The sequence below is a fragment of the Stegodyphus dumicola genome, chromosome X2 (assembly GCF_044657685.1).
Source record: "Stegodyphus dumicola isolate Sdum_Otavi_A_Nest chromosome X2, ASM4465768v1".
Classification (NCBI taxonomy): Eukaryota; Metazoa; Arthropoda; class Arachnida; order Araneae; family Eresidae; genus Stegodyphus; species Stegodyphus dumicola.
Window position 1 is genome coordinate 181,246,788 of NC_140781.1, and position 17,117 is coordinate 181,263,904.

The 17,117-nt window shown below is 32.5% G+C and overlaps 1 protein-coding gene across 2 annotated transcripts in view; it reads right to left on the minus strand.

Moving 5' to 3' along the window:
• The window catches only part of galla-2 (MIP18 family protein galla-2), a 37,298-nt gene that overhangs the window by 2,630 nt on the left and 17,551 nt on the right, over positions 1-17,117 (minus strand). The window contains exons 3-4 of one of the 2 annotated variants that reach the window (XM_085808786.1): positions 14,161-14,283; positions 10,537-10,582 (exon numbers count right to left, since the gene is read on the minus strand). In XM_085808786.1, the coding sequence (XP_085664912.1) occupies positions 10,537-10,582; positions 14,161-14,283 (169 nt within the window). The remainder of the gene's footprint in view (positions 1-10,536; positions 10,583-14,160; positions 14,284-17,117) is intronic. The other variant, XM_085808787.1, reaches the window with a different exon arrangement.

The following is a 17,117-nucleotide window of genomic DNA, read 5'->3' on the forward strand; positions in this document are numbered from 1 at the left end:
GGTGTAGACATAAGGATTATCATGTATCATGTATCTAATCACAGTTGACCAAGTAATATGTTGAAGGAATGTGTAATATATTAGGTTTATCATCATAATGTAGTTTATGGATAATAAGCAGATAATGTAATAAGATCAAAGTTCCTTGCCTCTTTAAAAGATAATCCAAATGTGAAACATGAAAAACAGAATTTTCACGTAGAAGGATATTTATACACAGCGGGTAGCAATATCATCTCCATTCACAGCAGCATTACAAGCTATGTATGTATGAGATAGTTTTTGCAAGGTCAAGTCTTTATTTCAATTAATGGAGGTGAAGGTAACAATAGATATGCAGCCTCTGCAATTTTACTTCAACCAGCATTTATGCAGTCTCCAACTCGATAAACTGTTATCTGGAACAAAACCATTTCTTTTCAATAAAAAGCCCAGTTCAGGTCTAGGCAAAGGTTTTATAAACCTGTCTGCATACATCACTTCTGTTTGTATACAGGGTTTTAGGTTCCTTGGTTTTGTGAATCATACAAATAGTGATATTTTACGCTGATGTATGCAGAATAATTGCTCCCTTTTTTTCTGGATTTATACATGAGACATTGTTCTTGAATATAATGTTACATTACTGTTGAAAAAAACCTAAATTTTTCAGTAGTTATCCATTACAGCTCTTGCAAAGTTAAGGTTAGAGCAACACATTTAGCATGTGAAAGATATGGCAACACAGTTCTGTATCTTGCTTATCCATAATTATATACTGTCTTCTATTAGAAATATGTACCCCCGATGTGGATTTATTGCCACAGTTGCCTGCAGCCCAATCAGCATTGCTGTATACTTTGACTGGATCATCACTTGATTTCAAATGTAATTTGTAACTGACTGTAGCTCTTAAATATCACATGACTTTAATCCTGCGATCTCAGTCTGATGTCGAAGGATTTTCCACTTTCTTGCTAAATATTCTAATAGAATTTGCTATACCAGGTCCTGGTACTGCTCCTAAACATACAAACACTCTACTGCTTCCCTGTATTTCTGGTTATTGGAAAAACTGTTCTCTTGTTTGTTTTTGTTTAATGACAAAATTCATACTCATGGGAAAGTAGCTTAATTTCTTTTCAGATTCTACGTCAAATTTATTGGTAATACTTCTAATCTTATCTTGATGAAGTCTTTTCAGATTCCATGTCAAATTTATTGATTATACTTCTAATCTTATTAGCTTGATGAAGTTTAAAGCTTCCATCCTTTTCTGTTTCAGTTCCTAAATATGTATATATTTTCCCAAGATTTTGAACATCAAACAATTGTTTGATTATTCATGCAACTTCTTGAATTCATTCATGCTTGTCACTCATGATTAACATGTCATCATCAATGTACATGATTATATAAGTTGTATTTTCCATGTTCAAAATGAAAGGGCATGAGTGGGGGAGTCAGCCCTTCTTTGGATATATCCTTTGCTGCATAGAATTTCAACTACACTCAGCCCAGTTTCTGAGTTCCTTGTTTTAGTCCATACATGCTTTTGTTCAATTTAGACTGTTTTCTTTTGGTGAAACATAAGCTTTTAGTTTCTTCATATATATTTCTTCCTTCAGCTCTTCAGATTGAAGAGTTGTTTTGACAATAAAATGGTTTACATGAATGTTCTTCTGAGCTGCTATTGCAAAAATTTTTCTTATTATATAATGTATTTCAAGACTGGCACAAATATTTCATTGCAGTCATGCCCAAATTTTTGGCAATATGCTTAAGTTACTATTTCTGACCTCATACCCTGAAATGTCCATTTAGTTCCAATTGCTTTCTTCCCTTCTGGCAGATACACTAGTTCCCAAATTATATTTCTTAGTGATTCTATTTCATTTTTGACGGATTTAACCACAGCTCATTTTTTTTTCGGAAAAGTTTGCAGTTCTTGCCAGTTTTTAGGAATTTTAATTTCTTTCTTCATTCTTTGCCATGTATGGGAATTTGTCTGGAGGGATTTCTTTAGTCAGTATTTGGGATCTGCTTGGTAACTGGCAAGTTTCTTCAGTTTTGAATGCATTTCCTCCTTCTCTTGTTGCATCTGAACATGATTCTGTCAATTCATTTTCCTTAAAAATCCACTGTATTTCTACATTCTGATTATTTATTTGATAAGGCATTACTACATTTTTATTTTCAACAAATATCACCTTCCTTAGATGACAATGTTGTTTGCATCTAGAAAATAAATTCTATATCCTTTAGTACAATCACAGCATCTAACAATAATTCCTTTTCTGCTTTGGAACTACACAATAAGCTGTACTGCCAAAAACTCTGATTATACAGCATTTTCCCAAGTAATCTTGATGGCAATCTGTTTTGTGGATAGGTGGCTGTCATTACAGCTTTGTCCCAAAATTCCCTTTCAAGTAGTAGCATGATTTTCTCATACTTCTTTAGATGGAAATTAATGACTTCTAAACACTTTTAAGGACCACCAATGGGAAAAAATTATGGACTTCTCAGTAAACAGTATTGAAGAAATTACAGAAATGTTCTATGCAACAACTTTTAATTTTGCAATACTTTTTTAAGAATAAAACAAAAACATAGCAAATGCATTATTATTAAACACAATCTAGGGTTTAACTTAACCATAAAAACAAGTTCAAAATGTCACTAAGTTGAAAAGTTTTATTTCCTGCATATCTGAAAGACTATGAGGTATAACATTATTGTTGGAAAGGGGGTGAATGGCAACATCTTTTGCAACACTGAAATGCAATCTGTGTAACTTTTCACGTTGTGATTTTCTTTTCCCTCAAGTGGCAATAGTAAAAAATTTTAGAAATAAACCTTAGAATTTGTTTTCAAGAAGGAAAGTCGTTATCATTTGTTTTACTCATGTTCTCTCATTAATAAATTTAGGATATATTTAAATCCATTATTAAAACTGCACCAAGAGCTATTTTGTTACTGAACTGTATGAAAACAGAAACTGTACTTTAAACTCTTTGCTAACTGGTGCCAAACATATGCCAGCAATCCTAAACGTAACCTTCTCCTGGAATAAACTAACTGACACTTGTTATGTTATTCTTGAAGATTTTTATAATAAAGGTGTTGCTGGCATCTTCTCTCATGTTTGTTTGGCAATCTACGAAATGAAAGTGCTGAATGATTGGCAAAACAAGCTACAATCTTTAAGTTAATATCACAGTGACAATGCCCAAGTCCTTCTTGAAGAAACAAAATTGGATCAAAACAATTCTCTAGAGGAATAAATTCTAGAAAAATTCTTTTACTGCCTCTCTAACTAAATTTTCTTTGGTTCTATTCCTTACAGACTCAATAATATTTTTTGCAATTTTGAAAATACTAAATTTCTAAACAAAGGTGCTAATGGCATGGTAATTTCATTCATATCTGAAGAGATTTCGGTGACATATGGACTTGTGTTTCTATAGCTGCAGGGGACGGCAAAAAGTTGAACATTTGTTGTTCAACTATTCAAAGCTTAACACAGGGGTGGAAAAACTCATTTCCCAGTTAATTTCTTTAAACATTACATTCTTCCCTACACTCAATATGTTTGTTCAGGATAAAAGGTAAAATGGATTCTCTTTCTTCTACATATTTAATTCTTATGTTTATCTGTGAATTTAAAATTTAATTTTATTTCATGTTGTGTCATTAGTATTTTCCTAACTTACTACAGTAAGGCCCTAGGTCATAAAATTCAACCTACAACAAAACTTGTCAGTAATCAACATATGAAAGAGATTTTTACAACTTTGAAAATGTACCTGTAAGGCATATTTTTCAATTAACCATTAAATATAATTCATTTAATTACATTTAATTTTAAATTCAAATATATAAAAAAAACTGAAAAATAAAAAATTCTTCTTGTAAATTATATGCATATTTAATTAGAATTTTCATTACCCAAGCAGAAATATCACTAAATCTTGTAATATATTAACCCTCTGGCTGATCATCCCGCGATTTCCACGGACAACTCAGATGTAGCAAAATTTGCTCATCCTGCGATTTCCGCGGGCATATGTTTTTCTTCCTTTATTGAAGAGCGCATTATGTTTTTTTCCCTGTTTAACCATTGAAATAAATTATATACAGTATTAGGTGTTTAGTTTACTTTTTGGCCAACAGGTATCGTTAGCTGTCCACTAAGTTGTGACATTTGAAGGCACGTGGTATTAGCGCTCAAACTTCACTTTTTGCCGCTTTTTTCTTACAGAAATGGCTGATAGAAAACGTTCAGCGATTATCTTGATTATTTAATTAAATTATTGATTAGATTAATAATCAGACTGATTATTAATTAGATTTATTGAATCTGGTGCAAAGACTGAAGTCTGAACTGTATCATACTAAACTGCATTTTTAAGGTATTTTTCCCTCAGCTCTTTATATTTTCTTCAATTTTATACATTTTACTTTTTTTATATTATGCAGTAAATAGAAATTAAATGTAATTCCACTGAAATTTATTTAAAAAAAAGATTTTTTTTTGTGATAACATCTGAAATTGGATTTTCTGGCAATAATGATCTCATAATTATCATTTTCTTGTGATAAAAATTATATAAAAAATATCTTCTAGAAAGAAAATGTGCATTTTTCAATTCTCCTATACGTAGATTTAAAATATGAGGGGTGGGAACCGCTATTTTGGTCCACTAATTGAGCAGTCAGAGGGTTAAGGAAGCACATTTTTACATCACAATCACAGAAGAAATTAGAATTCACAAAACTGGGAAGGTGTATTCAATTAAAAATCGTATGAAATAGAATTCAGGTTTTATTACATCCATTTCATAATCTTTTATGAAAAATTTGATATTTCTTTTGATACAATAATTTAATTTACTTTTGACACATTGATTTGAGTCAAAGACAAAAATTTATAGCACTCTGTGCCTTTGAGAAAATGTATGCCATTTACAGTCACCTTTTATGCTAAGCACAACTAAAAAGTCTTTATTGTGATCCAAAAATGCATTATTTAAAACAACTTTTGATGCTTTAATGTATGGGAATTCTGTAGAATATGAGTCTTTAAATTTTCTGGTTTGATAATTTAAAACTCTTATTCTGAGGAGGCATAATTCACGAACTTAAAATTAAATCATAACTCACAAGAAACATCTACATTTTTCTTACCATAATATAACTGAATGGGACCTGCAGGGCAAACGGGCCCGTTCCTACAGGGTGCTTGGTTGGAAAGATAACAGTCAAAATTTGCTGAACTACAATTGTTTACTCTTCAAAATCAGCAATACCATCATCCTAACACAAAACACATGAACAAAAAGCCTCAGTGGTGTACTCTCAGATGATGAAAAATGTCAATAGCAATTTCTTCACCCACATTACAATACTGTGTTCCAACATTCACTAGTTTGACCCCTACAATACATGCTCAACCACTATAGAGTGAATAATGGGGATAAAAATTAACTACATAGACACATGTAGTCTCTTTCAAAAAGAGAAAAACTAGAGGATAAAGCAACTCAAAAGGACCTCTTTCAATAAGACAGTTAGCAAAATACTGACACCTTTAGTTTTTATCAATTTGTAATACAATAACAAATTGTGGGGAAGGGTGTTAATGTCCCTCCTCTGTGTATGCCACTGCTTGCCCTGTTTAAGTTAAATCCATATCTTTTTTTTTTTTTTTTGCTATTTTCTGTAACTCGTAATTTTTAAGGAATTAGTAGAATGTATGTATAGTATGTGTAGCGCACAGAGTTTAAATATTTTTAAAATAAAATCCTAAGCTCAATCATAAGTCCACTTGTCATGAGTAATGTTGCAACTTTGGTACAGTTTGTTAACAACAGGGCTTTTGGTGATGTTTAAATAATGAGAACCTTGATAATAAGCATGTATCATAGATAATTCAGATACCTTTGTTTTCACAACTCCCCCCTCCCAATTTTTCCAAACATGGGAAACTTTTCACATGTTTACTGCAAAACATGTTTATTCTGTCTTAATTATTATATTTTTCACTTTGTCATAGGCTTTTACTGCTTTTTAGCCAATAAAATATGAGACAATTCATTAAAATAAAAATCAGATTTTTTGAAAAATTTTGGTAAAAAGTATAAGGAATTTTTGCTAAAAAAGAAACTCAACAATTCTTCTTTACGATATTTATTATTTTGGTTAAATTTCAGAATCAAGATATTCAAAAATTATTAAAATGAAAGATGAAGACATTTTAAAGTACAACAGATGGAAATAAAATACTAATATTCTAAAAAACAAAAGTTTGATATGCTATTATTTTTATGACACTGTAAAAACATTCTCATGTCTGTTAAAATAATGGTCACAAATTCACAAATCAAAGTTTATCACTTTGATCTTAAAATTGATCAATCTGATAAACTTTGATTTGGTAGACAAATTGATCTTTAAGTTGTCAAAATTTGATTAATCGTCAAACTTGGCAATGCACAATAACTTGGCAAAAAGGGAAAATGATTGTTTTTTCCACAACAGAGAGAGCAAGTTTAAATGGTAACCTGAGTTTCTGTCATTAGTCATGTTCTTTAAATACAAATCTGGTGAAAAACTGCCAAAGTGACCAAATTTTTTAGTGCCCTTACAAAAATATGCAAAGATTGTAAAAGATAATTTTGTGCATACAATTTTAAAACTAAAGTAATACCCTTAAAACTTATGAAAAATTCATGGAAGTTGTCAAATATGCTTTAAATTTTGCAAGAAGCTAGAATCTGACAGAAAAATTGTCTCAGCCAACTTACTGTAATTCCTATTTTATTTATTCATTTTTATTTAATAGGTTATTGTTTCTTCAAAAAAATATTCTAGATTAGGCATGTCTAACTCAGTATCTCAAGTGGGCCAAACAATGTGCAATAGTGTGAGCCGCAGCCCTGCCTTGAGCAAGCACGACTGCTTTGAGAAGACAAAGTTCATACGGAAAAGTTGTAACACTGACAAAAAACATATTGCCTCAGACAGGGTTTAAGTTAAACTTTGTTTTCTTTCAATTAGTATTCCGAAAATACTAATAAATTAATACAGAATAAAGTGTGATATATTTCAAAGCATAAAGAATTATTAGATTAGGTTAGTTGAATATGGCAAAACACATGAGGGCTATCTGCCGAAAAGGGGGGATTCCTTTCTTTCAAAGGACGACTGGTTCATATAAATGTTACACATGTAGAAACCACAAAAACAAATTATGCCACCAGACTGTTCACCTGGGATTGAACTCTCAGTCGACTTATACACAGAATGGAACATACAGTGAAACAGCGATCATTGAAACAATTTTAGTTTGTAATGTAGGTGTAGATTTGGGTAATGTTCAGTGTCATTTTTTATTACGTTATCAGCATTACTGCCATTATCGGAGGTGGTTGCCATGACAGGCTTTGTTGCACATGTAATCTGAAACACTATTTGGGAAATACTACAAAAATTATTACAGTTGAACTTACTTATAACAAGTATGAAAGGACCACAATATCTGTTTGTTATAAGTGTCATTTTTTATTATGTTATCAGCATTACTGCCATTGTTGTTTGACTTCTGAATTATTACTGCCATTATCGGAGGTGGTTGCCAAGACAGGTTTGTAGCATGTTGCACATGTAATCTGAAACACTATTTCGGAAATACTACAAAAATTATTACAGTTGAACTTACTTATAACGAGCATGAAAGGACCACAATACCTGTTTGTTATAACCAAATGCTTGTAAAAAATGGGTTTGTGAAAACATCACAAAAATTCCTATGCACATAGTTAATATTACATATAATTTATTATTTTTTATTTCTGCATCATACAAAAGTTGGTTGATTTGCTTTGAACAGCTTTATTGTCTCTTGTGTTACTGCTCTTTGGAGAAAACTCAGAGCCCAGAAAACATAATTTGCAGCCCTAGCTTTGGAAAGAATTAAAAATTTTTCTGTGCACTCAAAAGCCATCGAGTATGTTGGGGATGGTTTAGCTTGAAGTTCTTCACATTCATCATTATAATCTTTCCTTTAATTATTTTTTTCATCTGCTTTAGCTTGAATCTTAGCTACAATATCCTCAAGAGCAGGTATCATGGAAGTGATAATATTGGCATCAATATATATATAATTTTTAAATTCTTCACAACTCATTTCCAGATTTTTCAAGATGTTTACTTCTTTACACATTGATTTGCCCCTCTTGAGTAATGTTCACTCCAGATTTACACTGGTGTGCAGTGTTTGAGACGGTTTTTTCAATATAACTTTGTACAAAAGCTTTCCAAATCAACACATTTAATACCGTAAGATCCCCAATACGTAAGGATATGAGTAATGTAAACAACACTTACTAAAAGAGAAATCAGAGGGATAAAAAGAAGAAGATAGTGTCTGAGTAATCCTGCCGATGCTACTTTATTGAAAAAGTAGCATGGAGCGCAATGCGACAGAAGGCCGAAACATACCTGTGATGGGTGTCCAGCAAGAAACATCCGGTCTTTAATAGGGGATATGATCTCCCCTGACTGCTAGACAGGTTTCACAGCGTCTGCCCATGCTGAGAATGAGGGTGACAATGAGTTGTTGAGGCATTGCTGCCCATTCGTCTTACTGCGCCAATCGAAGCTCCGGAATCTTTACTGGTAAGGTACGAGCTGCCAAGCGTCTGCCTAGAAAATTCCATACATGCTCGATGGGATTGAGATCCGGAGATCGTGCCGGCCAATCCATACGTTCAATATCCTCACTTTCTAAGAGCTGTTCGGCAGCTACTGTGCGATGACATGGTGCATTGTTGTCCATGAAAAGGAACTGTGGACCCATAGCGCCTCTAAAAAGACGCACATATGGAAGAAGAATCTCGTTACAATAACGGGTCCCGTTGACTGAATCTGCGTCGAAGATGTGAAGGTCTGTACGACTACCAAGCATGATGCCTCTCCAAACGAGAACACCGTCACCTCCATACCTGTCCCTTTCAATGATGTTCGAGGGATGATTGCGGCTTCCCCGCTCTCTCCAGATGAGTATGCTACGAGAATCGCTACTCAGACTGAATCTGCTCTCATCTGTAAAGAGTACTCGTCCCCATTCATTGTCTCCCCAATTCCGGTGTTCCCGGCACCACAGAGAACGCCTTCTCCGATGGGCAGGCGTTAGAGGTACACACCATACAGGGCGTCGTGCAAACAGACCACCACCGTGCAGTCTTCTGGCCACGGTAAAACGCGATATCGGTCGTCCAGTCGCCTGTGTCGTGTGTCTAGCGATTTCTCCTGCTATCTGCCGCCTGTTTCTTCTGGCCTGTAAGGCAATATACCAGTCATCTGAGGGTGTGGTTCCTCGTGGACGACCAGTACTAAACCCCCGGATAGCTATTCCTGTAGTTTGAAATTGTCTCCAAAGTCGTGAAACGATGCTGTGAGCAATTCCAAACTCTGCAGCCACACTTGTCACACTGCGGTCTTCCTCCAACTTCCCAATGATTCGACCTCGGGTAAAAGCATCCAGATGTCGTCTAACAGATTGATTATTCGCCATTTCTCGCTTAGGCAGCAACTCGGTGTGATTTTAACTGCTATATGGCGTGCAATCTCTTTGCCAGAAATACTGATCTTACGCCGACATGCTTTATACTACTCAGACACTCTCCCATTACATCTACCTGCATATCTGCACATGTGCTACCGTACATCACCTTACTTAATCTCCTGATTGGTCTTTCTGTCCGCTCTGCCTCTTCGTTCAGCTAATATGGTAATTTTTCGACTTCGTCCTTAATTTTTGCACACCAGTGTATGTAAACAGTTGCAAATGCATGTTGATGTAATGTTTTCCCATGCATTGTTCCATACCCGCATTGCTTCGAGTACGTTTACATTTGAGGTTGATCTGTTTTTTTCTCTTCCAGTGAGAAGCATCAAAAATCAAGTTTGATTTAAAACTTCTGATGATCCCTTGGTCTATAGGCTGGATAACACTTGTCGAACTTGGTGGCAAAATTTCAATCCCAAACACTCCCTGGGATAAAAATGGCCACCCTTGTGTGTCGCAGGATTTACGATTCATCACTAACTTTCGGTTAATTTAAGAATGTTAAAGAAATTAGCAAGGAAGGATTAGCTGGGCTGAGAGGTGGAGGTCAATACAAATTTTACGAACCACAAAAATATTGCTCACCACAATCGAGGTTTGCTTGTTAAAACAGAGTTATGATCCTATAGACTTGCCATTGTACCAACCAAGTATTTTCAATTTCGTCATTATTCTGAGTTCTTGTTAAATCAGAGCTCATTATAAGCAAGTTGTATTGTACTTCTAAAGTATTACTTCAGACAAACTAGATTACAGACATTTAAGAGCTCTTTGCCTGAAATTCAAGTTGTTAAAAATGCATAAAGTGATGGTTGTTCAGAATACATGTTAAAGAAATAAGTTATTTGATTAACAATTTCAGAATTTTTGCACAAACATAAATATTTTTACATAACTGTATTTCTGAAAGAAAATTATCTTACTTGCATTAAAAGATACATGTGTACCTGGAGCAATACAAACATCAACCTACCAGAGACAAAAGTTAAAAGACATTAATTAAACGAAATAAAGAATCATAATAATCATAAACAAAATTAATTTACTTCATTTAAGCTCATGTTGTTATTAATATCAGGAAATATTTGCACTATTAACATTTTGAAATACTAACAAGAGAATGTTAGCTCAAAGTCAAATAAATAAACAAGCAAACACTTCTAATCAGCACTGGCAGAGCTCTATGATTATTCTATAATTTTCATGTAATTTTTAAAGATTTTGCATAGCTGCAGTAATAAAAATATGATTATTAGCTTTATTTTATTTCATTACACTCAAAACTATCCATTATATAGGCAATCTTAACTGTAACTAATGTTGAATGTGGATCTGTGTTAATTTTTGCAAGCAATCATCATTTGCTGCTACAAAGGCTGTTTGCACATTTTTTAGACGATTTTGCTTTGCTGTAAAAAAAAATCTGCTTGGAACTTTTTTAATCTGCAACTATGTTTTTGAAAGCATAAATTATCATCAGCTACCTGACAATTTTGTTTCATGGAAAATGTTGCTTTTAAAGAAGCAATGGATGGAAGGCTATGTTTGGTTTCTTTTAGAGGAAAATTATTTGTATCTAGTTATTATAAAAGGCTGTAAAAGCCATGGTTTTTCAATATATAATGCTATGACAGGTAATACTGTCCACAAGAGAGAAAAAAAATGTCAAAGTTTGGCTTCAAGGAGAAAAATTGTTCCAAACACATATCTAAGGGAAAAAAAAAAAAAACAGAGTGTTTTGAACATTGCAAAGGTAAGAAAGCTCCTTAATGTTAAAAGAAAAACCTGCCAAGTCAAAGGAGAATTGCAAAATCGTTAAAATGCTTAATGTCAACTGGAAACAAACTAATTTATGTCTATTTAAATGTAAAAAGGGCAGAAAAATATAATGTGCCTCTTCTTGCTACCCCACATATCACCATACGCAAAGCACGGTGCAGCATTTTTCATAAGAAACATTTGTCTGGACAAAAATGGAAAAATATTGCCATAACAGATTAATCTTAGATGTATTTAAATAATACAATGAAAAGAAATACATTTATTATCATCAAAGAGGAGAAAAACTTTTAAAAATGGTCCAAAGAATCTAAAGCAAGTTTTTCAAAGGGATTTATGATTGTTGCTGGTTTTTGATGTGACAAATAAAAATTAAAGAGAGTGGAGAAATCTGTTAAGATCAACTACACATATTATCAGGAACATATTTTATACCCAATTTTCAAATATGAATTTTTAATAATTCTCTTTACACACAGTGCCATCAATAAATCAAACTTCATCAAGACAAATCAAGCAGTCACACGTCAAAATTCACTATTCATTTCCTAGAAAAAGTGAAACAATAAATGCATATCATATCACTAAATCACCCGACAATTACCTCATAGATATTTGTGCTTTTGGACGTTTAAAAAGTGGATTGTCCAAATGTCGACATACAATACTCCTTAGACTTTGGAAAGCTGCTCAAGAAGAATGGTATAAAATACTTCTTCCAATACTACGAAAGGCTTTGTCTTGGAAATTATGGTGCAGAAAGATAGTGAAGAATAAGGGTTATCAAATAAGAGCATTTAAAACACAAAACGTTTGGGTAAAAATATCTCTGTAAATTCATTGAAAATCATCTAAAAATGTGCAAACTGCATCTGTATTTGTTACCATTTGTAAGATCAGGCAGTATTTACTCATAATTCAAAAATCCAATAGTACACCCACACTGAAATGAAAATTTAAATATTTATTTGATTTAATAATATAACCAATTTTTTACTTGTCATTAATATAAAAAATATTTTCATGTATTTGATAAATTGTTAATACAGTACAAAGTCCAAAATCCAGAATGATCTAAAATCCGGACCGCAAAACTGCCAACAAAGTTTTTCTCCTAGGCCTTATGCATGCACATATGAGTCCCCCCCTCTTTGCATAATATAACATCTGGAGGGTCCCGATTCTTAATTTCACTTCGACACTAAAATAAAATACCTTGTTATTGAAGAAACAATCATTTTAGCATAAATTTGTACCATGAGTAATTTGGCTCCGTTGCTGCGTATATATGCTTTCCTTTATCACCGATTGTTTATCAAAACGTGACAACTTGAGTAATGACTCATGTAGCAATGCCTAAACAATTTTTTACGTTAGTAATTGAATAATAAAGGAGTACGGTAAACTTTTATGTTGATGATGAGCGTTTTTATGGTTTTGCGACGATTACAGATTTAAGTTAAAAAGTGCTAAAAAATATTGGCGAGGAAAAATTTACCAAAAATTTCTTTCCATATGCTAAAAATAGATTTTGTTGAGGATACTCATAGACCCAAAAATTACATTTAGGGCTATCTGAATTAAGGAAAACTGATTTGTTATTCACATAAACCCAGAACCAGCGCCAGAGCTCGTATGGCCGCACTGAGTCGCAGAATTTAAGATCCACAGAGACTGCATCAGGCGGTAAGATATCTAGCGTCGGCCCTCAATAAGGCTTAAGTATATGTGGGACTTTATTTATTCAGAGCTCTGATAAGCCTTAAGCATGTGCTAGAAATAGACATAAATACAATAAATAACTAAACAATTCATACTTAATTGTCTCAGTGCACGATAGAAGCAAGATAAAATTTAACAGAACAACTTGTCGTTAGTTGCCAAGCTCATGATACATAGCCAAATACGTAAAGTGAAGGATAGCTAGATTTTATGATGATAGCCGTGAATTTTAAAGTTTTTTTTTTTTTCCCAGATATCGCAAAAAAAAAAAAAAAAAAAAAAAAAAAAAAAGATTAAATTTTCCAATTAATGGATTTTGTAGAGAAATGTGGAGAAGCGGTAATAAATAAAGATGATATAAAAGAAGTTTTTCATTGTGATGACAAGGCTTCTCAATCATCAGTCAATTAATGAATAGCGAAATCTATAGTGTATGGTTCTAGATCCAGAAAATACCACTACCGATAGTGAAGAAAGTGCCAGAGACGTTACTGAAAACGAGAAAATTTCGATTGACAAGTTAGTCGGAATTCTCCAAACAGCAGTTACAGGACTTCAACTATGTAACTAAACAAGAGATTATGTCTGTCTACAGAATTAAAGAGAAAGTATTAGCACAAAAAACAAAGCAACTTAAACAACTTACACTGAAAGAAATGTTTAATAAGGTAAACAAATAAATATTAAGTTTTTTTTTAAAAATTTTGATACCCTTTAGGTCAAAAATACTTCATTATTTCAAAAATCAAGATTTCATATTTTTAATTTTATAATTTCCACATGCCATCTTACTAGATTTAAACTGATGATTTAATATCCGGAAAAATCCCAAATCCGGAATCGCCAAAGTCCCAACGAGTTTGGATTTCGTTTGGATTGCTACTGTAGTTGATTGTTAATAGCAACAAAAGTGATTAATTCAAAATGAGTACAAGAATAAAAATTAAAAATCATTAAAGAATAACTATATACATCAAAATTTTTACTTCATGTTTAACAAACTAATATACTTTAAAAGATTCAGTATTCAAAAGGAGACACTTTACTTTAAAATGTACAGGTAGTATTCTTAGCAGCTGAACTTTAATACTTAAGCCAATCAGTGTCGCCATACTACAATGGGGAATTGTCGGCTTGAATTCAACAAAACAGTGATTATTTTCTTCAACCTATAAGAAATAAACGTCTAAATTTAATCAATTTTAGGTTGGTACTTTCACCAGAGTGATTTACTGCTAAAATGGATGAATGAAACATCACAACACATTATTAAATCTGCACTTGTTTTTATGGAAAGATGATTAATCCTCAATAAACCAGTACAACTGCTGATTTTCTAGTTAAATGAATAGCAATCTGTTTCTTCCAAACTGCCATAAGACTGGTACAAATTTGAGCTCATATTTATTTAAGTCTCTTTTAATGTAGTATCTGTAACTTTTATCTTCCGCTTATCTAACTAAATAAAAATTTATTCCTGCAAACTTAGTTGGAATGACTGACAAGATCTCTGTTAACTTTCATGGTCAACTAGAAATAAGTATGTAGATTTTAACTCAAAATAAAAAATAAAAAAATAACATAATCACATATTACAAATATAATGCAATTAAGATATTAGATACAACAAAGAAAATCTGATGGACATGTTTGCTATGAAGCTTATTAAAAAACAGAGAGCACAGAAGCTATAAAAGCATACAAAAAACAAGGCATTTTCTGATTACTTAGGAGGCTCATAAATAATTTCCAATACTAAAAGATAAAATTACATAAAATACATAATTTATTGTTAATACTGAAATTAAATTTTCAGCAATTAAATACCAAAGCTCATTTCCTTAAGAGCTCTGGCAGGAATTACAATAATTTTCAAAAAAATAAATAAGTATTAGAGCTCTGCACTAGCTGAATTTAAGCTCTGCTTCTAATGTTGACAGTAGTATGCAGAGAATAAACAGTATCATTTTAGTTACTGATAGAGAAATAATTTATCTTAAAAACTGGTTGTCTGCTATGACCTAAACCTTGGGTATCAGATAACATGGTACGTTTGATGTAATTTCTTACTACTATGGTTTTCTCTTTTAGAAAATTTTTCAAATCTAAATTTGATTGTCAGACTACACAATTATAATATATACGGCATAAAAATGAATGTGAAGCTACCAGTTTTGTTAGCCATATATCTTCTAGTTAACAGCTGGTTAATAATACAAAGTAATAACTGTAGAAGTCCAAAAATCCCTACTGCCTCTCAGAGGTCAACAATGAAATGTAAATTCTGTTAACACCTTAACTACCACGGGCGTATATACACGCCTTGCTTAGCTGATGCGTTAACTGCTCCGAGCGTATATATACGCCCTTCCAAACTACTATCATTTGCTTTGCACTGCTACCCGTAAAATTATTCTTAAAGCTTTGGAATGCAACACCACAATAACCTTGACAAAGTATGCGAAGGAGGATACTATTTCAGAGAAGTATGGAAAGAAGGGTGTGTCTAAAGCGGTGAAAGTAATGACTGCGTGGTGTTGGCTGGTGTTGTTTGAGTAAAACTTTTTTTTTTTATTATTCTGTGTCCTCCATTTTCATTTACTTTTTGTAGTAGGTTCCAGAAATAAAGAAAGATATAACGGATGTTCCAAACGCATTTATCTTTTTTGAATTATTTTTTGATGAACTGCTCAAGATTCATATTGTTACTGAAACTAATCGTTTTGTAGACAAGTACATGAACTAACACCTTGCAAACGAAAAATCAAGAACAAAATCGTGGCATTCAACCAGTTCAGAAGAAATATATGCTTTTTTAGGCACACCGATTTCACAAGATATAACACTGAAACTTGATATTACACTTTACTGGTCTAAAAATGAATTGATTGAAACTCCATTTTAGGGCTCTTTTTTATTATAAAAACATCATTTTTATTATACTTTTACTCAAAACATTAAATTTTATGCATTCATTTTTTTTTCTTTTATTCTTTATTTTGTGAAAGTAAACAGTTTTAGAAAGTAAAACTTGCGCTTATTTTTCCCCTAATACATCGCATAACTACGTGTGCCTGTGTGAAAAACCATAGCACTGGGAAATGAATCTTGTACGTTTTCCACAGCAGTTAAGGGGTTAATGCAGCAAAAGTCTAAATGTATACAAGCACATCAAAAACAGCAACCTTACACTGTGGACTGTGCCAAATTTTTTTTATTCAACCCATTTTGATCCAGACAGATTTTTCACAGATATTTTGGCAGAAGAACCAAGATGGATTTTTTGATATGGCAAATGTCAAATAATGAAGAATCTAGCATTAATATCTTAGGGGAAAAGGAAAGTTCCATAATGAAGAATTCTTTTCAAATAACCATAATTATATTTCCAAGCTACAATGCATCTTGGATGCACCGCAAGGGTTGCCATTAATATTTTAGGCTACATTTTCCACCAATATTTTATGCTTGGTGATGACTATGACCCTGTTATAAGAAAAATATTTGAATTTTAGGGAATTGTTTTTGGGGTTGGCACTGGCCATTTTAAGGCTTTTGCCACTACATAAATGGGCAAAGCAATCGTGGAAAATACACAGAACAGCATGTTCCAGATAATCAGAAAGTTAGACAAATAATCAAATTTAAATAAAAATCAGAAAAAAAAAATAATATGACAGTGCTATTGGTTACTTATAGACATGGCTTACATTCAGATGAAGTCCACTGCAGCCCGAGTCTGGTATTTCTCAGTTTCTGACTGAAACTGAAATTCCAGCGAAAACTCAGATAAGGTTGGATATTTTAATTTAATAAAATATTTGTCATTAATTTAACTTAATTTATTAACTTTTTATTTGTCTCTTTATATTTCATCTAATTTTTGTTATTAATTAGCTACAAAATTGTTCCCTTGCCCCATGACTTTTCATATGGTTCTGGCACTTCTAATTTTAGAAATTAATCTTTACTTAAAGGACAAAATTAAGAATTGATTTTGAAA